This window comes from Pteropus medius, unplaced genomic scaffold (assembly GCF_902729225.1).
Source record: "Pteropus medius unplaced genomic scaffold, Ma_sr-lr_union100, whole genome shotgun sequence".
NCBI classification, from domain to species: domain Eukaryota; kingdom Metazoa; phylum Chordata; class Mammalia; order Chiroptera; family Pteropodidae; genus Pteropus; species Pteropus medius.
The window spans coordinates 512,531-536,272 of NW_024346824.1; the positions used below are offsets into that span (position 1 = coordinate 512,531).

A 23,742-nucleotide genomic window follows, 5' to 3' on the forward strand; every position below is an offset into this window, starting at 1 on the left:
ACCGGAGAGTAAGCATGTGAAATCTGAGACACAGGCAAGAGTCAGACCATGTCGGCCTTTGTAAATCAGGGAAAGGAGCTTGGATTTTATTTTAAATTCAGAGAGAAAGGCCATTGAAGGTTTTAGGCAGGAAGGTGACATGGTCTGGTTTGTAATTTTTAAATATTTCGGTTGCTGTATGGAGAATAGATTGTAGGGATGGCAAGAGCAGAAGCAGGGAGAGGAGTTAGGAGGCTGTTGCAGCAGTCCAGGGAGGAAATTATGGTAGCTTAAACAAAGATGGTAGGAATTGATGGGAGAGAAGTGGATGCATTGGGGATATACTTTAGAGATAGTGTTGACATAATATAAAGGAAAAAGGGAGAACAGGAGACATGAAGAATAACAATCTAGATTTTTTACCTGAGCAGTTGGATAAATAGTAGTTTACCTAGATGGAAAAACAGAGGACAGTAGGTTTGTGAGGAATTAAGTTCTGTTGGATGTGTCGCATATTGACTTATCTATTGAACATTGAATTAGAGTTCTGCAGGCAGTAGTTAGTTGCAAACAAGCAGTATAAACCAACTGTGGTTGATTTAAGCAGGAAAAAAATGCTTATTGAAAAAATATTTGATAGCTTACAAAATCACCAGGAAAGTTAAGTTTACCAAGCTTAGAAAATGGGCTGTTCCATGGGGAGACAAGGAAGAATCTCACTGCAGAACCAGTCTGGTGAGGTCACTGCTATTGCCTCTTACCGTTGGATGCGGCAGTTTGCACCCCTAACTTCCCTGCCACTAGCATCTACAGAATTAGTTCCTCACTGCCCTGCTTCTTTGCAGATTAGCTAACTATTCAGAGTCCCCAGTAGGTGCATCTGGTTGACTGAGCCAGGGCATGGGGCTAGCTGCCAGAAGTGCTGGGGAAGCAAATATCTGGCTTTTTATAGTTTTCAAATAAGAAGCACTCTCTCACAAGACTTACATGGTGTGAATTCCCTAAACTCTGAAAGGAATAGAAATAACAAATATGCACTATAGACATCCATGTGGAGATGTAGGATGTCAAATAGGTAGATGTATGTATGAATCTGGTGTTCTAGGAAGAGGTCAGGGCCAAGAATATTGATGTGGAAGTATCTGGCACATAGATGATTTTTGATGCCATGGATGATGGCACTTAGAGAAGAGAAGGGCTCAGGTCAGAGTCGGCAGTGGGAGAAGAGCCAGCATAGGAAACTGAGGAGAGACCATTCAGGGAAGAAAAACAGGAGAAAATATTGTTTTCTTTTGAGATAGGAGGAGAAAATGTTTCAAAGAAAGAGTGGTCAACTGTTGCAGATGTTGCTGAAAGTTGATTAAGATCAAATATCAAACAAAAGATGAAGACACAGATGGCAATGCCTTACATTTGCATAGGACATTTTGATTTTCAGAGTTCTCAAATACATTGCCTCATACTTCAGGTGGTATCCTTAATCCGTTTGGCAAATAAGCATTATTGAATATACACTACATACTAGGCACAGGGATACAAAAAGCTTGTAGATCAATCTAGTGCAGGTACTCTTAACTTTAGTGAGTACTACATAAGTATTCCCTGGAGAGTTTAAACGACAATTTCCTGGGCTCCGTTCCCAGAGATTCTGACCCCATAGGATTTCTAGTATCTACTTCTAAGAAGCACCCCTAGGTGATTTTGGTGTAAGTGTTCCTTGGGTCACACTCTGAGGTACTTGGACCAGTGGAAGACAGGTCATTTTATTTTATTTATATGTATACAGTCTGCCTACTTCCATAAATAACTTCAGGTAGCTTCTAAGAAATATTTTTAAATTAATTAAAAAATTAGAATCAGGGAAGACAAAAATGAGATAGAAGTAAAGACCTCAAAATGGTACACAGCTTTCCGGATCCCAAGGTCCTATATTTTTGGCAAAACTGGACCACATGTTTGGCTCTTAACTTCCAGGCAACCCAACCAAAAAGTGAAAAAAATATTAAATAAATAAATAAATGCCACTATTTATCAAAGTCTTAACTATATTCTAAAGGTACTGCCAAACATACTGCTATATGCATAAAATATGCAATATTTTAAATGTATCTCTAAACATACCTTCTATTAGAAATTCGAGTAAAAACAAAATTCATATTTTCTGTGAGAGATCTTAAATTTTCAAGAGAAACAAATGTTTTATCATTCTTTTTTTACAAACATATGAGTAATAGTGTAGTTTATATGATTTACTTATAACTTTTCTTATAATCCTTCATCTAGTCCAATGAGATAGATACTAGCCTCACAATATAAACAGAAAATAAAACCTAAAGAAATTAAGAAAGTTTCTCCCATTTACACAACTAATACATGGCAGAGCCAAGATTTGAACCCAAAGTCTGCTCTTAACCATGAAATTCACTGCACATTGTATAACCTTTAGAAAGTAAAAAAAAAAATTTATAAAGAAGAAAATAAAAATCAACCACAGCTCAGTTACTGTTAGCCACTGTTAAAAATCTAGGTATGTTTTTTCCAATCATTTAAAAAATAGCTTTAATTTTTTTCAGAGTGTAGAAGTAAGTATACTTTAAAAGCTTTGGAAAAGAGAGAAAAGTATAGAGGAGGAAACAAAAACTCATAGTTCTAGAAGCTAGTGATAAACACTTCAAAATTTTGGTATATTTCTTAATAAGCTTGTGTTTATGCTTTTCTATTTACATGGACTTTTTTTTATGACAATAATGGAACTTTATATACATGAAGTTTTATGTCAGTATATTGGTGAGCTTTTTCCTATCTAGTTAAAATTCTTCAAAAGTACAGTTTTGGGGGCTGCTTAAATTTCCATTTCATAGCTTTACCATAATTTAATCATTCCAGTACTGCTGGATATTTAGGTTTTACTTACTTACTTTTATTGCTACACAGCTGTGATGAGCATAAATACTTGTTGGCAAGACTTCAGGTAAACAGACATTCTCCACTGCTGGTGGTGATTTATGTTGATACCGTTTTCTTCAAGTATTAAACAATTTGAAATTGTTAATGTCCTTTCCAGTAATTCAATTTCTAGGAGTCTCTCCAAAGGACCCCAGACTTTTTAATTATTTTCCATGCTTTGAACTGTCTTTTCCTTAGGATCTAAACGCTCTTCCCACAGCAATGCTTATTTTTATGGCTTCTTCAAGAACAAGCGAATAGTTTTGTTTGACACTCTACTAGAAGAGTATTCTGTTTTAAACAAAGACATCCAGGAGGAGTCTGGCATGGAACCCCGCAATGATGGAGAAGGGGACAGTGAAGAAATAAAAGCTAAAGTTAAAGTGAGTTCTTCTTTTCCTAAGAGACTCTGGTTTAGTTTTTATAAACATTTCCTGGGACAACTCAAAATAACATCAATTTTTGTGTAGTGAGTTTTGAATTCAGGGAGACTGTCAAATACAAACACCATGGCCCCTTTATAATTCTGGTATTTGGGAATGATTGTCACTATTATTACATGCTAATAACCTTTTCCATAATGTACACATTAAAATTGGAAGCATGAGATAGGAAAATTCCTATGAATATAAACTATCTTTAAAACAGGGACTTTATATGTATTCCTGATGCCTTTATGATCAGAGAATTCCCACAGACAGAATAAAGAAGAGATAAACATGTAATTTTTAGCTTCGTTGAGACATAGTAATTATAGGCTTTGGCAATGGAGAGACTTGGATTTGAATCATGGTTCTGTCATTTAGTAGCTTTGTGTCCTTGGGTACGTTATATAATTTGGTTAGTTTTCTTTTGTTTGTTTAATAGATATTTATGAAACATATAATCTGTTCTGAGATATTTTGATTGGCACTAGGAATACAAAAATAAAGAGGCATACATTGCTCTCAAGGAACTCATAGTTAAAAGAGGAGAATATGGTAATTGCCAGAAGGAAGCTATATAAACTGGATGCAGTGAGAGCACTAGAAAAGACATTTCTTAAATCTGACCTGAGAGTCTGAGAAGGCTTTTCCTGAATCCGTTGCTGGATGAGGTCAGCTGGTGCTGATGAGCAAAATCTAAAGTATCAAGACTACATGGGGAAGAGGGAACAATGATAATAAATGGCACAAATTTAATCAGAAAAGTCACCAGTATGTATGTGTGTGATGTGCCATTGGCTTCGGTATCATTCAGAGATGATTTTGGATCTGTGCAACTCTGGGCAAGTAAGGTTTTCCAAATCTTTGGTTTCTTAACTAAAAGATGATGCCAGCAGGATTTTTCACCTCAGCACTGTTGACATTTGGGCCAGATAACTTTTTGTTGTGAGAGGGTATCTTGTGCATCATAGGATGTTAAGTCGCATCCCTGGCCTCTCCTCACTAGATACCAGCATCAGCTCCCCCACCCAACAATTGACAACCAAAATTGTCTCTAGAATTTGCCAGATATCCCTGGGGCAGGGACATATGGGGCAAGATCACTGCTAGTTGAGAAACACTGGGCTAAGAGATGCCAACCTTTTAGAGTCGTGAAGATTAAACGGAATAATACATGTGAAGTACTTTGTAGTTCATTTTATATATTCTGAGTACTAGAAAATAACTCATCATTTGAGCATCTGTTTTGACCCTAAAAAGATGGTCTAGTACAGTGCCTAACCTGTTATCAATATGTAGATGGAACAAAATTCTCTGATGAGGTTAAATAGCATTGGGAGAGGCTTAACTCCTTTGATTTTGTTTTTTGTTTTTTTGTTTTTTTGTTTTTTTTTTAATGAGGTTATTCTGCCAGTTAGGATATTGGAATAAAAGTCACTTTGGTCTTACCAAGAATCAGGATTTAAAGCTAGTAAGAGATCTTAAGATCATTCTATAGCTAGGAAAACTGAAGTCTAGAAAGGGTAAACAAGTGACAGACAACACTGGGGAATCAAACAAGTTCAGTAAGTCAACTTGCTTAAGAGGTATCCACGTACAGCGTGGATTACATTATAGCCAAACCTAGACATTAGATAGTGGTCCACTAATTTCAAGCAATGGAATGAAATTACCTACCTTAGTATCTATGAGAGCAGTATTCTTTGGCTTAAATCTTTAAAAAGATTGAGCTGAATGGAGTTTAAGTTATTTTCCTGGTGTCTTGAAGAGCCTGCTTTATTTTGTTGATAACTACAAATATTTTAGCATCTATGTATAAGTTACATGATGAAAATGTATTAGACATAGTCCTACCCTAAAGAACCTATAGTAAAGGAGACTAAATATGTACACAAATAGCCCATTGTTTAAGGCACAGTGTGGTAAAGATCGTGAGTGGCTGAAATAATGTGGCTTTTAGAAATTAGTAAGTTAATGCAGATCTTAATGGTCAGACAGATTTCTTAAGAGAGAAGATACTTGAACTAGACAGAATTTTGACTTGGGGATGGGCTTTTTCATGTTGAAGATATGAATGAATAAAGCTATAGAAAAATTACATACTGGCTATTCTGAGACTGATTAAGTAGATTCTTATAGATGGGGATATAAAGGTAGGCCAGGACTAGTTTGTAAATACTTCTTTCTGAAGACTTCGAGTAGTTGTTTCCAGTGGCCTGGAAAGTTTAGATTGACTTGGTTAGAGGCCAAAGCTTGTTTTAGGAAGGCTAAAATTTGGTGGCAGCATATAGGATAGAGCAAAGATTGGAGGCAGGGAAGCTAATAGGGCCTATTGCATTAAGATATCCAAGATAAACATGAAATAATGAAGGCATGTACTAGAGTGAGAGGTCAGAATAAATGGAAGAGTCACGATAAAAGATGGATTTAAAGCATTTGGTCATCACTATTATGGGGAGTGAAGGAGAAGGTCAAAGATTGACTCAGCAGCACTCATTAACTGTATTACTTTCCAGTGCATGTACCACTGGTGAGATGATTTTAGATAGTTTATCAGTATTTTAGATTTGAATAGCTATATATTAATGTATATGAGGAAAAAGATAAGAACGTTTCATGAATGTTATCATTTAGGATAAGGTTAAGTTTTAAAAAGTAAATTGGTTTAAAGAAAGATACTAAGTAAATAATCACATAGAGAATACACAAATGTGGCAAAAGTTTAGGAAACAGTGATTTATTCAGCATCTGCTACTGACCACCTACTATGGTTTTAAGTCTGCATGATGCAGAGATGAAGTGTTTCATTTTTAACAGAAGTTCAAGGAAGAAAACTAAAGTTATTTGAAATCCCTCCTCTTAGAGGTAACTACTATGAACGTTTCGATGAATGTCCCTATACTGGCCATTGACACTTTAAAAGATGTCTAGGGAACTTACTGTCTGGAGTAACCCTTGAGGAGACAAATGGAGAACATAATTGGGACAACCTGTCTCAAAAGCAGTTTAAGTAAAAAGAAAATTAAAAGTATATGAAAGCTGTATAGAAAAGCTGCCCTTTTGTAGAAGAAAACAAGTGTTTCCCCAGCAAGTGCTCAGGTTATGTGAAAGTTTTCCCAGCTGATAAGTATAATAGAAAGGACACACGCTCCAAAGGTGTGGGTTGGGGTTTTACCCACAACTTATTAGCAAGATAATCTTAAGCAAGACATTTTAATTTTTCAGCTTCCTTTTCCTCATCTCTAAAATGAAGATAATACTTTTCATCCTTCCCAGCTTGGTGTTGTGAGGATCAAGTGAATCAGCGTGTGACTTTTATAAATATTGCTATAGAAAAGTAAAGATGTGTATTTTATTTATTTTTGTTTTTTTTCATGTGAAATGTGTGTGGGAAGAAAAGAAAATCCAGTTCTGCCTAAGAATCTACCACAAATAAGCAAGTCTCCTTTTTGTAGAAAGCTCTCTTCATTCCATATCTTTGAATATGACTTCAGTGTAGTTCTGAATAGCTTCCTAAACCCACACGTCAATCAAAAGACAGGAGCCTCTGCGCTCTAATAGAGAACTGGTTGTTTTATAAAAGAATTTATAGTTCATATTGGGAAGCAGATAACTTGTGAAAATGGAAACCTAAAGACTGTTAATTTATATAGAATGAGGTTCATCATACTTGCCTTATAGAAGTGGAGATTCATGAACTGTATGTACAATACCTAATATAGTCAATGTCCGGTACGTAGGCCATTAATGAGTAGGAGCTATTAACATCGTTATTATAAAACAAAAAGACATACTTTTGCTTATCATAAAGTGATAGATAAGAGGGTTAAAAAATATCTATGACAAAATCATCTATATCCTACTAACCATTAACATCGTACTATATATATTTCTAGTCTTTCTAAAATATTTTTTTTTCATCATTTTCCTGTTTTTGGATATATGGGTTGTTTCCCAATTTTTTTCTGTTAAAAATATTCTAGCAGTGAATATCTTTGTGTGTAAATATTTAGTTGCACCTCTTTTCCTCCTTAAGTAGATGTCTATTAGTTGGTGCTTTAATTCATAACTCCCTCTTAACGGCCATGTCCTGAAGGTACAGGTGCATGTGTGTGTCTCTTAGCCATTTAAGGAACTGGGTTAGTTATCTCATTTTTTTCTTTCTCTACCAAATGTACTCTGACCTAAATTCTAATATTTGAAAGGAAAAGATAATAAATGTACATACTATCTTGTAAATCTCTCTGATTGATCCCTTTTTCTCATGTATCTACCCAGCTTTTCTTTAAGTGGTCATGTTCCTTTAAAATGAGGAATCAGTAAAGGAGAGGAAAGTAATAGAATATCTAGATTCCAATAAACTTTGCTTCCCATTAGGTTGCATTTTTCTAAACTGTATAAAACAAAATCAATTCCATGTTCGTCTGTTTTTTTGTACTTCACCCTTTTAAGTAGCTGGAGTTTTTTTCAAAACCTTAAGTCTTCACTTTCTAAGATCTATATTCTCTAATGTTACAAGTATAATATGTCTCCAGTAGATCAAGCTGGTATATTATTTTGTTGAGATCTTTAAATCATTGATATTTTATTTGCTCGATGTTTCAGTTATTGAGAGAGGTATCTTCTCATCCTTTATTATGATAGGTTTGTCAGGTTTTCTTTCCAAATCTGAAAATTTTTAATTAATATATTCTGTGGAAGTAGTATTAGGAACATACAAATTTAGAGTTAATGTATCCTCTTGGTAAATTGAACCTTTTAGCATTCTGTTGTGACTTTTAATAATACTTTTTTCCTTTAAGTTGATTTTGTCTGTTATTAATATAGCTATACCACCTTCTTTTGATTGGTGTTTACTAGAAGTCATGTCATCATTTTACATTTTTAAAAAAAATTATTGAGATAAAATTCACCATTTCAACCATTTGAAAGTGTAAAGTTTAATGGTTTTTAGTATATTCATAATGTTGTGCAACCATCACCACTATCATTCATTCTTTTACTTTTAACCTTTTAACATCCTTATGTTTTAGATATCTTGTACATAGCATAGCAATGGATTTCGTTGTAATGGCTGTTTTTAAATCCAAACTGACAGTCACTTTTTTTTTTTTATTGACAAGCTTAGCAAACCCCCAGTTGAAAGGTCCTCTTCTTTTACCCTTTCCAGGGAGAATAAACTTTCAGGCTTCTGCCAGGATGAGGGAGGAGCAGTTGCCTTTTGGTGTGGAGTTGGAGAAGGAATCTGGAGTTTTAACCATTTCTCAAACAGCTCTCACCCAATTCTTATTTTAGTCACCTCATTCTTTTCCCCCAGTTCCAGAAGTACATGACGCTGTTAATTCCCAAGCCCTTTGAAGACACTGTGGTGTAAATCAGGCTGCTTCCGTTTTCTCTACTACTGGCTTATGAGTCAGCCTTCTTTGGTCTGCTTAGTCTTATCATTTGTCCGTCTGCTTTTTTGCTTGCAAAATGTCAGTTATCATCTCTACTGTTTCTCCCATCCTTGTGAGTTTATATCTTTAAAAAATATATAGCCATTGACTATAGTTTGATTGGAGTTTTTAGAGGGAATAAAATTAGATGTGAATGTTCTTTCTGCCATCTTAACTTGGAAGTCACAATTTTTAAAATGGCAATTCCTGGTGTATTTTTTGGAGGTCATAAGTGATATGTACTTATTAGTGAATAATTTAGAATATAAGAAAGATAAAATAAACATCACTGTAATTATACCACGTAGAAAAACTGCTAACATTTTGATATAGTTCCAGTCTGTTTTCTATATTTGTGTATTTCTGCATACACATTCACATTTTTTTGTAATTAGAATCATACTCTATGTTTTTAGTTTTGTTTCCTGTTTTCTTCACCTAATAAACCATTATGTTAGAATGTAATCTTTGAAAACATTTCTAATGGGTGTATAACATAACTATTATTTGACATTATCTATCATGAGCAGTTTCCCATATCAAAACATAATTTTTGAAAACAAAATTTCTAGTGGGTTTATAATATGGCTTTCATATGACTGTCATTATTTATTTAACTATTGCCCTATTGACAAAGATTTATATTTTTTCCACTTTTTTTCCTAATCTAAATTAGACTGTAAGCTTCATGAAGTCAGAGTATGTCTGTCTTGTACATGATTCTATGTTTAATGCTTATTAACCCAGTGTCTAACATGGAGTGGTTCAGAGAATGTTTTGTTAAGTGAATGAATAATTTTGCACAAAAGTCTAATTGTTTCCTTAAGTTAGAATCTAAGAAGGGCTCTTACTGGGTTAAAAGGTATAAACTTTTTAAAAGTTCTTGTTAATGTATTTTTAATTTGTTCTTTGATTCAGAATAAGAAACAAGGATGCAAAAATGAGGAGGTGCTTGCTGTACTAGGCCATGAACTGGGACATTGGAAGTTGGGACACACGGTCAAAAATATCATTATTAGCCAGGTAAGTTTGGAGTGACATTTCTCCTTTTATGGCATGGTAGTCAAATGAGAAATATGGCAGGCATGAGAGGTCTTATAGTAGAGAGCTTAAGACGAATGCTATAGCCAGGCTACCTGGCTTTACGCCATGGCTCCTTGACTTACTACCTGTGACTCACTACCTACTTGACCTCAGGCAAATTCTTGAACCTCTCTTTGCCTCCATGACTTAATTAATGATAATACTTCATAAGACTGATGTAAGAATTAAATGAATTAATACATGTAAAGAGTTTGTAGTAGTACCTGGAATGTGGTAGGTACTATAAAATTTATTATTGTTACCACTATCATCATTACCACCTGGGTTACTCAGCTATGGGAGCTGTAAGGTCAAAAGGCATGAGCCTAGATAATTTGGACATTAAAATGCTTTTTAAAAAACATCTTTTTCTCTCTTAAAAGTCATCATACATCTTTTGAAAAGAAATTGGAAAATGTACTAAATATAAAGAAGAAAATAACAGTTGCCATAACATTCCTCCTCTGGGCATTAATAGCTCTAAACCTACAGAGTGACCACAGGTTGCAGGCTTTGGGTGAAATAGCACTATTATCTTGTTGACTGGTTCTGAGCATATGTAGCTTTAACTGAGTCTTAAGTGGGACTTTATACCCTTCTAAAAGACCAGCTGATTCTGGGTGCTGGATTACATGGGTAGACTTGTGAACCCCTATAGGCATTTTCTGGTGGTTTACATCTGTAGGTATAAAAATGAGTTCCTTGGCTTGAAGCTATGTTGTATGGGTACACGGCAGTGAATGAAACATTAAACAAGTCCATATCTAAGTTCAAAGTAAATATTGTATCAAACAAGGAAATCACTGACCCTTTCATGAAGGTGGGAGTCCAATGAAGTCAGCCTACCATGAGCTGCTGGCCTGGTCCCTGAGGTGTGCTACCTCATCAGGGCTGGGGTTGATTGCCAATTCTGATAGCTTGAGCACCTGGTAGGAGCCAGTGGGGGGATGTCTGTGTTATTGATTAATGCATTGACTCCATCCCTGTCACCTTGGCCACTTGGTTCGTGACCAAGTCCTCGAGTGCCTGGGGAAAGAGGCTGGCTAACGTCCACAGAGCAGACATCTTCTCCACCTGATCCCTGAGAGCCTCCTCTGCTATGGGACTCTTGGTGAACATTCACATTAGACCAAAATATTATTCTCAGGGCTAATTTTGGAAGTTTTTCTCATCTCTCTTTTCCAGATCTCCCTGTTAGTCATACTCTAGTTTATTCCAAGGCCCTGATCATCCAGCCAAACCATTAGTTGTCCACTGCCAATTAATTAGTATATAATAATTAGTTAGTATATAATCATCTCAGGCCCTCTCTCCTACCAGTCTGAGTGCACGATGAGGTAAACTGCTTAAAGTTTCTTACTGAGAGTATTTCTTTTCACCACTGTCTTCCAGGATGGTACTGTAATGCCACAGCAGTCTACTTTTAGCTAGTGCCAGCATATTAAGTGATTTGTAAAATAGCCTTAAATGTTTTCTCCTTAATTAAATAATTATAGGGAACGTCTCATGAGTAAAGGTCATTGAAGGGTGGCAGAGTATCAGGAGCTGGCATACCAAGAGTGTAAGCCACCTGCTCATTAAACTTCTGCCTTCAAGACTTTTTTCATTCCCACTCCTATATTTACCACTTACACCTGATGTTGGAGTTCTAAGCATACCACTTTCCTTGCTAGATGGATCAAAATAGCATCCAGTTCAGGACGAGCAGCCCAGATTGTGAGATAATGATGTCCTATGGCCAAGAATCAGTCTCTAGTAGGTCCCAGGAGCAAACTGAAAGTTGTTTTTCAAAAGGACAGTGGTTATTTGATGGAAAAGGCATCAAAGCTTGTGATTCTAGGGGCCTTCACTGTGAGTGAAGTTTTCTCTTGGAGCTTGTCATATTGGATCCACTGAGTTATACAGGCTGAGTGGCAGAGCTGCTTGCATTTCATCCTGGGCCAGCTGGTGAGCCTTTTTATTCTCTGAGCCCCACTGTAAGCTGGCAGCTTTTTGAGTCACCTGATAAATGGTTTGGAGCAACACACCTAAATGTGGTATACCTCTGAGATCCTCATCTGCTAAGGAAAAAGAATAGTATTTGTTCTCCAGCTTTATTCCAGTACCCCTTTACTAGTATTTTGGCACAGACTTTTGATAATTTTTCTCTTTTATGTATTATTAAAGATAGACCTACTTTTTTCTTGGGCCTTTGTAACTATTCAGTAAAGCTCCAGTGGTCTTAAAGGGAATTCAAGGGATGCCTGTTGTCTTTGGAGCCTGCCAATCGTCGTCGAGTGGGAGGCCTTGTGTCTGATTATGGTCTAGTGCAAACAATGCCCGAATCCATTCTAGCTCTTTAACTTTTTACAAGAAGAAAATATTCTATAGCTGTTGATTACTTTAAACTGTCAATTATAGGAGGTTCTACTTAAGCCTGTCCTTAGAGAAAACTATATAGTTTATACCTTTGGGGAAATTTTATTTTTCTTTCTAGACTAAAAACTATGAAACTACCTAAACTTTTTTTTGGCCCCCATATTAACGCCATAATGTCTTATTCTAATTTTTTGGTACTGCAGTGAAATCAGCTCAGTAATAACTTAGAAATTTTGCATCCTTCTTTCTAGATGAATTCATTCCTGTGTTTCTTCCTGTTTGCTGTGTTAATTGGTCGAAAGGAGCTTTTTGCTGCATTTGGTTTTTATGACAGCCAGCCCACTCTAATTGGACTATTGATCATTTTCCAGTTTATATTTTCACCTTACAATGAGGTAATGTATAATCTTTCAAGTTATTCACATATGTCTTGTTTCAAATCTAGAACCCCTAGGGTAGTGAGAAAAGAAATAAACAGAACTATAGTTTTAACAAGGAGATGAAACAAAGTCTTTTAGTCCCTTGATTTACTGGCCAGTGTAAGACAGGAGCAGAAAAACCCAAGCCCAAATAAAGAAAAACTTGTTTGGGGGAAAAAAAAGTGAAGAATTAGACTTTAGTAGTATAAACTTTGAAATAACACATACCTCAGAGACTTGGTGATGGAGATTAACTGTTGGAATGCTATGGCCTAGACCACATACTCACCAATGCTCAAAATCTGTGTGTGAGAGAGCAAGACAAATAATAATTGAGTATATGTATGGCTAGATAAGGGAGACTGTATGACAGTGTTCCTCTGACTGTGTTCTCTGACCACCTGCTTCAAAATTGCCTTAAGATCCCACTCCAGACCCTCTAAATCAGAATTTTGGGTACTTTATGATAAGTGAAGTTTAAGAACCACTGCTTTGGAATTGCTCAGTAGTGGGGCTTCATACATATGATAAGACATGGATTAATGAGACTATTAACAAATCCGATGATGACAACATGTTGTAATATTTGATACGACTTCCAAATTAAGCCAAGAAATAATATTGGGGAGCTTGAGATATCGCCATTCGGAATTATTTCTTGGAACAGATTGTAGAGTTAAGGTTTTAAGATAAATTGAATGAATCCTATTTGTTCATAAAAAGAGAGAGAAGGATAAGGCACCAGAAAAGAAAAATAGAGAGGAATAGATCATACTTGTATAGCATTGTCCCATAAACTAAACAGATTTTTCCAAGAACTGAGATAGATCTTTAAACTCTAATATTTTAATTTTGTATTTTAACTTATTGAAAATATTTGTAAAATGCCTTACGCAGTTTATTACTGCTTAGAAACTGCAGACCACTTTAAAATATTGTCATTTCTGTCTTCTGTCATAGTTCAGTAATGCCTTAAGGATACTGAGCCATGTGTACTGTTGAATCCAGACTGCTCTACTTTTTCAGCGATTGTACTATTTATTTATTTATTTATTTATTTACTTACTTACTTACTTATTTGTTTGTTTGTTTGTTTAACTAATTTTCTTGTCTCTTCCCTCACAGTCAGGCTGATAATCTTCGTTACTATTAACGTGACTTTCCATTACTCCACTATTCCTTTCTAATTTTCTTCTTTAATCTACCATAGACAGGAAAATCAGATAATCCTCCTTATTAAGTAAAAGTCACTAGATTCTGAGTAGAAGGGTCCTCTTGTAAGTAGTGTTAGTCTTAGTCATTACTCTTTGTGGCATCTAACTGGGCTATTCAGGGTTTTTTGTTTTGTTTGTTTCCTTATGTTGAGTAGTTGAGTTCACTTCAAAACATGTCTAAATAAATGTGGAGCATTAGAGTAATTTGAAATGTGATTAATCCACAGAGATAATTTTTAAAACCTTAGAGAGCCCTTAAGATTTGTTTTAAAAAGATTGGATATATAAAAAGAAAATCTTATGTTTAATGTCAGTGTTGAAGAGGGCATGATAGGAAAGAGATTTTCTGGGGAAAATTACTAAGAAGAGTTTGGAAAACTATATAAGAGCAGTAGGTGCATATTAGTATCTGCTTATGTCTTTATTTGTTATAGTGAGATTCAAAAAACAATTTGCCTTAGTATTGAGAGAGCAAGCAAGAAAGAGAGACACAAACACATACCAGTTAATGATTCTATCCCTAAAAGTATATTCAAGATTTGAAAAGAAATTTCAGGCAGAATTCAGTTACTGAGTTTGAACATATCTTAGAAGGTAGCAAGAACTCTCAAACTTTGCTTTGAAACTCTTATATTTGCTAGCGGCAATAAGAGGTACAAATGAGAGACTTTTTAACCTTTTTTTGTTTTAATACTTAAGTATTTTAAGATAAATATCTATCATTCAACCTACAGTACTTCAGTATGCAAAGAAATTATTCTTTGGAGACTGGATATTTATTCTGGCAATGCTGCAGAGCTCAGAACATTTTAGAAAATTTAATTTTGAGATTGTCATTAAAAGCTATAGCATATTTTTTAGAATATGCTCAGTAAAGGCTGTCATTATCCTTTAAAGGTAGATAAATGATCATGAATATTTTTTTAAAAAGAAAAAGAGTCTGAATATAAATTACCACGACTTCACTCTGACTCTTGAGGAAGGTGATGTGCATGGGCTTTGGAGTCCCTGAAAATTTCAGCACTACCACCTGGCTGTGTGACCTCAAGCAAGTTATCTTACCTCTCTGAACTTCAGCTTCTTCATCTGTAAAACAGGAGTAAGGAGTAATTTCCTTGCAGGATTGTTGGGGAATATGTCAAGTGCCTGGCTCATAGCAAATTCTTAAAACTTAGTAGTTTTTGGTAAGGGTAACATTCTTTGGATTTATATGTTTCTGGTCTGTTTGCTTGGGGGAAAAGGTTCAATTTATAATAATTCCCCATCCTAAGTTCCCTAAGTACTAGTGATCTTTCTTTGGGCCTGCTGTTTCTCTTATCTTGAGCTAAACTTCCTCTGCAGTCTTAGTTCATGAAATCTTCAGTGACAACAAAGAGTTGGACAGTGGCTAAAACCTTTTTATTTACTTTTCCAGGTTCTTTCTTTTTGCCTAACAGTCCTAAGCCGCAGATTTGAGTTTCAAGCTGATGCATTTGCCAAGAAACTTGGGAAGGCTAAAGACTTATATTCCGCTTTAATCAAACTAAACAAAGATAACTTGGGATTCCCTGTTTCTGATTGGCTATTTTCAATGTGGCATTATTCTCATCCTCCACTACTAGAGAGACTTCAAGCTTTGAAAAACTCAAAACAAGATTGAATTGCACAGGGTCTGTGACTGAAGATATTTCTGATTATTTCTGTCCTGGCAGCATGTTCCTGCTCTTGATGTTTTTAATTTCTTTTTTAAGAGAAAGTATTAAGTACAGAAAAGCCCAGATTTAAATACATTTAATATCTCATTTCAAAAATTATTTTAATAATTTGTTTCTTAAGAAAACACTGGATAAAATTTTAAGGCTTAATGTTTTTAAAGGCATAGTTTTATCTTTAATGTCAAATTTATCATCAGCTTGTAAAATTGTTTGTGAAAATAGCGAACTTGTTTTATTAACACGCTTGTATGAAATCTGCATATAAGGTGTTCGGGGGCATATGTTTAAGAGAGGACATCCAACCTCTGAGTCCTCTAACGCAGAAACAGTGGTTCCGAATCATTGTGCTCATACCTAAGTTGAGACTTGTTTTTACTTTCATGCTGTTGTGATTTAACCTGGCCAATCAGTGTTTTAAATAAGGAAGAAAGACAATAATTGGTAAGGCTGATGTTATTTAAACGCAAGTACTTAAAAATATGTCCTACGGTTCTGCCAAATTCTCTGTTCCCTCTCTTGCTACACATGGATCAGGAATTTCCAGTAGTGTTTTGAAATTAGAAATTATGTACAGAATGTTCCAAATCATTGGGTTTTGTTTTTAGGAAAATCTCAGTCTTTATCTTGTTTTCCACTTGGTAATATGGTCCCATTAGGGGTAAACTAGTATTTTTCAAAACATTCAGCCTTTTCCTCATGCCCTATTATCACATAGATAATACATCCTTTTACTTACCAGAAATTGTCATATTGAACAGGTTTTGCTATTTTTACAGTGGTAGAATGTGGAAAGAAGAAGAAATGACATTTTAAGAGACTTAAAGGTGAAATACTGATGATTCTCTTATGATACTATAGGAAAAAATATATAGTTTTCTATCTCTTTCAAGGACAGAAGAGTTTTTAGTTTTTATTTTTGTAATTTTTATCAGTAAATCATAAGTACTATTTAATCAGGCCTGGTTCCATTTTTGAAAGTTACAGTTCTTGATATGCTAATAATTTTTCTTCTCAAAACAAATGTTATAAAAGCTTTCTTTTCCAGTTTTCAAAGCTGCGTGTTTGACTGCTTCAAAGTGGGATCAACTGTGCACCCTTGGTACCTGGCCAGAAAGTCTTTTGCTCAGCTCATATTTGGGTGATGACTTCACATGGAAGTATAATAAAAATAAAGATCTAGTTTAGTACTGCATTATTTATTTCCTAAGACTAAAGAGGAGCAGTCTGTGATTTTATCCAGCATCCTTTATCGTGAATTCATGCTGTGATAACTGCCTTTCCTTCCTTCTGTGCCTTTAAATACAAATTTCAGTTCTGCACAAGTGAAACATTAAAAATTGCCAATGCAAATTAATGTACTTTGTCTTCGATTTGACAAAATTTGTATGTCATTTGTTACCCAACTATATATTTATTACCTAGAGGACTGAGTTGCCAGTAGTAGGTAGAAATGGCCCTAATGCTGGATGACGTCAGCACCATCGCTGTGCCTCACAGTGAGTCTTCAGTGCCTTCCCCCTGCTCCACTCCAGAATGTTACCAGTTCTTGCTGGTGTTTCCTTAGAAGCTTCATTTGGAACTGTTCCTTCTCCATTTTCATAACCAGAATTGTCTTGGGCCTCATCTGCATCTTTGGTCTTCCTTACATGTGACAGCAGTAATTAGTTTTTTAATCAGATTGTTTTAACCTGGTCACCTACAATTTATGGGTGGCAGAGGCATAGGTATGGCCTAAGGATACTGGTAGCTTCCTGAGGTATTGACCAATCAGGGGAAGGAGTAGAGAGGCCAACCAAGGAGGGAAAGAGGTGCCACTTTGCACCCACTTTGCAAGGGGCAGAATGAAGTAGATTGAGACAGGTAAAATAGCATGCCCTTAGCAGAGTTGATCTCTGAATCTAAGGCAGAGCCTCTGTTGTATGTAGGTACTGCCTTTATCTGTCTTGGCCCTTTGCTCACATCTGAGAGCTACAAGTAAATTCTGCCTCAGTTCAGGATAGGAGCAGAATTCCTGGGATTGATTCAGTAATTTTAGTATCGATGATGGTTCCAGGTTGGCCTTTACCTTTACCTAGTCTGCAGTCCTCTGCTCTACCAGCTGAGCTATCATCGAAGGAGAGCCGGACTTTACCTTTATATTCTCATTGTTTCCCCTAATCCTTTATGTAGTATTCTTCTCCTTGAGGAAGCCGCCTTCTATTTGATCTTTTTCATTAATCTTTTGGCTTCTTCTGTACGTGTGTACTTTATGTAGCTTTGACTGTTTTGAGTGTTTTATCATCATTAGCAGAAAGCTTACTAAGTACCACTTGCGGGCCTTAAGTTCTGTTCTTGGTGCTATACAAAGAAAATTACAGAGAACTTGTATCCAGAAACTTATGATTCAAGACCCCTCTGAGTGTCAGCTACTGGGGAGATGAGAGACCAGCAAAGGTATCCAAGGACAGTGTGATGAGATAAGAGCCAAATTAGACAACCCTTTATTCCCAAAAAATATGAGATGGCAGCTGTTGGTGGAAGTGGGTTTGAGAAAAAGATTTTATTTTTTAACATAGCAAATGGAGTTAATACCTGCTTCACAGGGTCTTGTAAGGGTGGCATGAGATAATGTTTGCAGGGTGTTTAGCACAGTGCCTGATAATAATAAGAGCTCAATAACTGATTAACACTGATAATCGTAATTGTTAATAACGATATTAATAATTCACCATAATCACTACGATATGGATAAGCATGAAAACAAAAATGTCTAACCCAGCTGGCAGTCGGGGTGAGGAGAGGATTGCTAGAGGACGAGGTCAGATTTTGAAAGAGGAGGAGGAACCAACCAGGCAAGGAAGGGCAGGGGGTATTCCAGGGAACAGCAGGCACAAAAACATAAGAACGTGGAGGCATTTTAGGAATTGCAAGTTAGGAGAAATGAGGATAGAGAGGAAGTTGGGTCAGCTATAAGGGGCTGTGTGCCATATAATAAAACATGTGGCTGTTATCCTGAATAATGTCATTTAGCTAATATGTATTAGTTCCTGTTAAATACTGTATCTTCTTGTAGGTTCTCAGGGTAAAGCAGTGAACAGGACAAAATCCCCTCCCTTCATAGAGCTTACTTTCTAGTTGGGGAAACAGTGAACAAATAGTATTTAGGGAATGAATAAATATTTGCTAAACAAATGAAAAGGAGATATCAACAGGGTTGGAGAAGAAACTTGCGCTAAGGGGGTGAAGGCAACAAGTTGAAGGTGATGCATCCTTTTTACTTATTTCAGGCCTGGGAGCCAGGTAGATGGTAGAATTAGTCACTGATAGGGGTACCCTGAAGGAGCAGGTTGAGGTGGGGGTGGCTCCAGTTTTGGACAGGTTGAGTTGCAGTGCTTATCAGATAGATTATGCAAAGGGGACAGAGGACACATATCTCCTCATCCACCTAGAGCTAGATTTACTTGAGTTTAGTTGATTATGACCTCATGAAGAGCATGACAGAGGTCCAATAACCAAGGCAACTGGCTATGGGTACTATCATCAATGTAATCCTCGCTTTATGGATAAGAAACAAGCCCTCCAAATGGGAATATTTCTGCCCCTACCAGGATCTTTACAGCAGCCTCTCCACTGCTGCTCCACTGCTGTTGCTTACCTGGCGGAGGGCTTCATCAGCTTCTATGCCCACCCAGTGCCACCATATCGATACTCACTTCAGAAATTGCCAAAGTGACCAGCAGCCAACTGGGGGCCTTGTTTGTTAGTAAAACACTAGAGCTCTGGCTGAAGGCCCCTTTCAGTGTTGAATTTTTGGTGGCATGGGTTGGATGCTGGCCATTTGGACTGAAAGATTAATGGTTTGCTAAATTACTTGAAACAAAATCTCATCATCTAGACTTCTGCAGCCCAGCCAAGGGCAGGTTTGGAACTCAGTCCTCATAGGCTGCATTCTGGAGAAGAAGCTGCTGAACCTCCAGGAAGGGGCTGGGCTGCCTTGATATGATACTCAGTTTGGCTTCCTAAATCCTCCTTTTCCTGATTGTGAACATAGGAGTTGAATTCCTACTTCATTTTTGTTGCACTAGATTTTTGTCTCCCAAGGTTCAGTTATTGAGGGGCAGATCCCTGTTCTTGGAGGAGGAAATAAACTGGATGCCCTGGGCCATCTTGGAACATGCCTCAGCCACACACTAGCCAAGACCAAATCCTTTCCTTCCTTGTTTGATGGTCGGTGGGGTCTTCTTTGAGCATCCACTTAATAACCATTGAGCCCCTGTTATGTGCCAAGCACTGTTTTGGGTTTGCTTTTTGGTTTTGGTTTTTGAAACTTTCATTTTTTTCTCTTTTCAAATGACTCTCTTAAGGCCGAGGTTTCAGACACCAAGACAAGTAAAGTGACTTGGCCTATGGAAGGTATTTCATACCTTCCCACTAGGTATGAAATACCTGGAGCCGGCTCAGGGCCAGGCTGCAGCTGCCTCCTGCGGCTCTCATCCTCTTTCCCTTCTCATTGAGCCCCAGATTCTGGATTCCAAGGCTCCTACAGCCCCAGCTGTAGTGGGGCCTTGGGATGGGTGCGGGGGACTGGGATGCTATGATTCAGTATTTGCCAAAGTACTGAGGGTGAAGCCACCTCTGTGCCCCTTAGGTCTACCCCACTTTATTCTTCCTGTCTATCTTTGGATTGGGGTAAGGATGCTGAGATGTCACCAGTAGTAGTACGCACACATATTGGGGCAAGGAAGGGAGGAGAGAGGGTGGGCCAGCAAGGGGCGTTCTCTGCCCCTGCTGGCTAGAGGAGAAAAAGGGTGCTCCAGCGTAGACGGGGATGCGCAGCCAAGTTTAGGGCGAGGTGCAGGAGGGCCCAGGCTTCAGAAAATGCTAGGACCTCAGGCTGGAGCCCTATGTCTCCCTTCAGGAGGTTCCAGAGCTGGCAAAATGCTGCATTTAAAGAAACAAATGCCCAAATCAACAATGGAGCAAAGGGATTGGTCACTCTGAATTTCAAAAACTCCCACCTTTGCATAAGTCAAAAGCACCTGCCATGCCCTTCCCTGCTTCTGCTGTTTGGAGCAACTTTGCTTGCCTACAAAGCTATAAGGCTGGGAGCCTCCAGAGGTACAGATCAGATCTGAACCTTTCTCCCCTAGATGTCCCCTTAGTGAAAGTGGCGTTAGTGAATAACACTTCTGCTCTCATCATCCAGTCTATGTCAGTTTTTCTCATTGGCCTGGGAACCCCTGAAGGGTAAGAGCCAAGCAAGTCTTATCTTTCGCTGCCAGCTCCTGCCCCAGGGCCAGCACACAATGGGTGCCAAACTCACAGAGGACCTCCCATGTGCCAGGCCCCAGGCAAGACACCAAGAGTGCTCTACTGGGATAAATAAGACCTGGCTGAGTTCTTGTCACAGCTGTACAAAGTCTGGGAAGTGATTTGCCCAAAGTTACATAGCAGGTCACCATCCTGACCACCCCCAGGTTCTTCCCATAGATGTTCCTCCAACTTGCTGTGTCATCCTAATGCTCACAATCCAGGATGTGCCCAGAGGAAGGTGCCTTAACCCCTGCTCTCCTCTTCTGGAACCCCTGACTATCGTTCCCAGGCAGTGGAGGCCCAGCCCCAATCCATGAGAAATTAAGCCCAACAATTCACATCCTGGTTTGTACCCAAACTGGGGTTTTTTATTTACAGAAAGGCCTTCGTGGATCTAAGGGAGTGGTGGGAGAGGGTGATGCCAGAAAGAGAAGGGAAAAGGGGGTTTAAATACTTAGATGCGAGGGATGCAGGAAGGAAGTAATGGGGCTGGCTTAAGGGCAGCCGCCTCAGGTAGTTACCCATCAGCAGTCACCTAGTAAGTCCAGTGGATGAAATGGGATCAGGAACCAGCAGAGACCTAAGTCCATCTGTCCCAAGGACGAGATGACCAGTGGAAGATGGTGCAAATCAAGGATACATTTGTTTTAGTAACATCTGAGTGGTGCCACTCCATCCTCTTTGGAGCTTGGACTCTCTAGTGACACTAGACCTGTCTGTTGACCTCATCTTTTCATTGCGATACCCTCCCTTCCCTTCCTCCATGTTTTAGAATTTCCTTTTCTTAAGGACTCCTGGGTCCCAGACAGAAAGTCTTGAGAAAGCTGGTTTCCTGGGCTGGGGGGTGGGGTTCATGTCCACCCAGAGGGAACCCAGTCTTTTCCCCCCAGGATGCCTGCCAGGCTCTATCCTGGCCTGATGTTCATGGGCCCTTGATGGATCCGGGCTCCGTGAGGCGTGCAGAGGCATAGGCTGAGGCTCCAAGGCAGGCCGCAGGCTCACAGAAGCCAGGCAGCCCCACGGGGCCTGGCAGGCCGGGTCGACCTGCCTCTCCTGGGGCTCCTGGGGACCCTCGGTCTCCATCTTTACCATTGATTGCCTGGCCAGGGCGGCCAGGAAGACCTGTGAAAGGGAGAATGTCAAGACATCAGGGCCTCCTCCTGTCTCCACCCTAGGACTTGTAAGTTCCACTTTTCAGAGGTGGAGGGGGTAGGGTGGGGAATGAAGCCAAGGACACCACAGGTAGAAGGGACTCTGCCCCAGACTAACAGGTTGGGAATTACATCTGGTTGTCAATTACTCCCAACTTCCAATCAATGAGTCTTGAGAGCAAATACCCTTCCTTTCCCTCCATGAAGCAGATTTTGGTACAACCCAGGAAGTCCTCAGAATCCCAGCTGTTTCCAGCCGGACCCCTCCCAGAGGCTCCTGGGTACTCCAAAGGGATGCAAAAGCTGGGTTGCAGAGCATGAGGCCTCCACAGTAAAGACCCAGTTGTCTATGGGTCATTAATTCCAGAGCTGAGGGGCAGAACCACCTCTGGGCAGGGCCAAGTTCTCACCTGGGATCCCTGGGGGCCCAGGCATCCCCGGGTGTCCACGTCCCACGTCTCCCTGGTCACCCTTCTCTCCACGTTTTCCTGCAGAGAAAGAAGGGGCTTTAGTTTTCCAGAACTGGAAAATGTTTTTTCTACTTTGGTTGCTATTTAATTTCTATTTCACACACAGCAATTATTCCTATTTTGTGCTAGTTTACAATAGAGGAAATTTGGAAATGACTGCAAAAGTGGTTAAATAAAAGAAGGTCCAGACAAAGGATAGAAGACTCTACAGCCGATAAAGTTCATTACAGGAACGTGTCTAATAATAAGGATAGCTGGCATTCACTATGTGCCAAGCAATGAACTATGTAAATGACCTCTAAATGTAATTAATCCTCACCACCATGAGGTTATTGCTATTAATATCCCCATTTTACAGACGATAAATCTGAGGTCCAGAGAGATTAACAGGTAACTTGTCCAAGGGTCACAACGAGAAAGTGGCAGAGTTTGGACTCATACCCATCTTGTGACTCTTGTGTCTGCCCACTTTACTGTTTTCTTAATCTGCCTCCCCACTTCTAGAGACATGGAAAGATGTTTATGGTGTATCACTAAGTAAATTTAAAACAACCCCCCACCCCAAAATAAAAATAGTAAAAAAAAAACCAGGTTATAACATAGTACATTTGTTTTCATCAATTTGCTGCCAAGAAAGAAAGCCCAAGAGATCTCGTCCCGGGAAGGGGAATGATGAAAGGAGAGAAAACAGGAGGCTGAGCAACAGGAGCCGAAGCCCATGGTCTGGCCCCCACCCTCACCACAGAACAGCACTCACCTTTGGGCCCCGTGTTGCCAATCTGACCCACAGCTCCCACGATGCCAGGAACACCCCGAGAGCCAGGGTGCCCATGGGGTCCCTGTTTGCCTGGGTACCCAGGAGGACCAGGGGGTCCTGGGGGACCCACCATGCCAGTTGCGCCCAGGGCTTCCCTCTTGGCACTAACAGCCACTTCTGCCAGTTGCTCTGGAGAGGAGAGAGAGAGAGAGGTCTGTGACATGGGTGCCAACTCAGAAAACCCAGAAGGCAGAGCATCCTGATGGCCTCTGGCCCCCGTGGGTGCAGAACAGAAAAGCCCTGCATTTAACCTCCCCTTTTCTCAGGCCCTTTTGCTGAAGTCAAAGGTCCATAGAGAGCAGGGATATATCTAAGGTCCCCAGGCCCTTATAGGCAGAGCTGGAATGAGCACCCAGGGCTCCAGAAAAGCCACTTGGAGAGACTCCTGAAGGGAGAATGATGCCCTGACCTGGACTGTGAGGATAGGTTGGTGCCCCTCCCCCTCCCCTTGCAGCATCT

The 23,742-nt window shown here is 38.8% G+C and overlaps 2 protein-coding genes across 2 annotated transcripts in view; one reads left to right on the forward strand and one right to left on the reverse strand.

The window, feature by feature from the left end:
• Positions 1-16,907, forward strand: part of ZMPSTE24 (zinc metallopeptidase STE24) — a 33,381-nt gene extending 16,474 nt beyond the window's left edge. The window contains exons 7-10 of the mRNA XM_039876652.1: positions 3,124-3,308; positions 9,704-9,808; positions 12,478-12,621; positions 15,274-16,907. Of these exons, the coding sequence (XP_039732586.1) occupies positions 3,124-3,308; positions 9,704-9,808; positions 12,478-12,621; positions 15,274-15,498 (659 nt within the window). The 3' untranslated portion in view covers positions 15,499-16,907. The remainder of the gene's footprint in view (positions 1-3,123; positions 3,309-9,703; positions 9,809-12,477; positions 12,622-15,273) is intronic.
• A 4,286-nt stretch (positions 16,908-21,193) lies between these two features.
• COL9A2 (collagen type IX alpha 2 chain) overlaps positions 21,194-23,742 on the reverse strand; it is a 15,165-nt gene continuing 12,616 nt past the window's right edge. The window contains 3 exon segments of the mRNA XM_039876654.1: positions 21,194-21,967; positions 22,407-22,484; positions 23,224-23,412. Coding sequence (XP_039732588.1) covers positions 21,768-21,967; positions 22,407-22,484; positions 23,224-23,412 — 467 coding nt within the window. The 3' untranslated portion in view covers positions 21,194-21,767.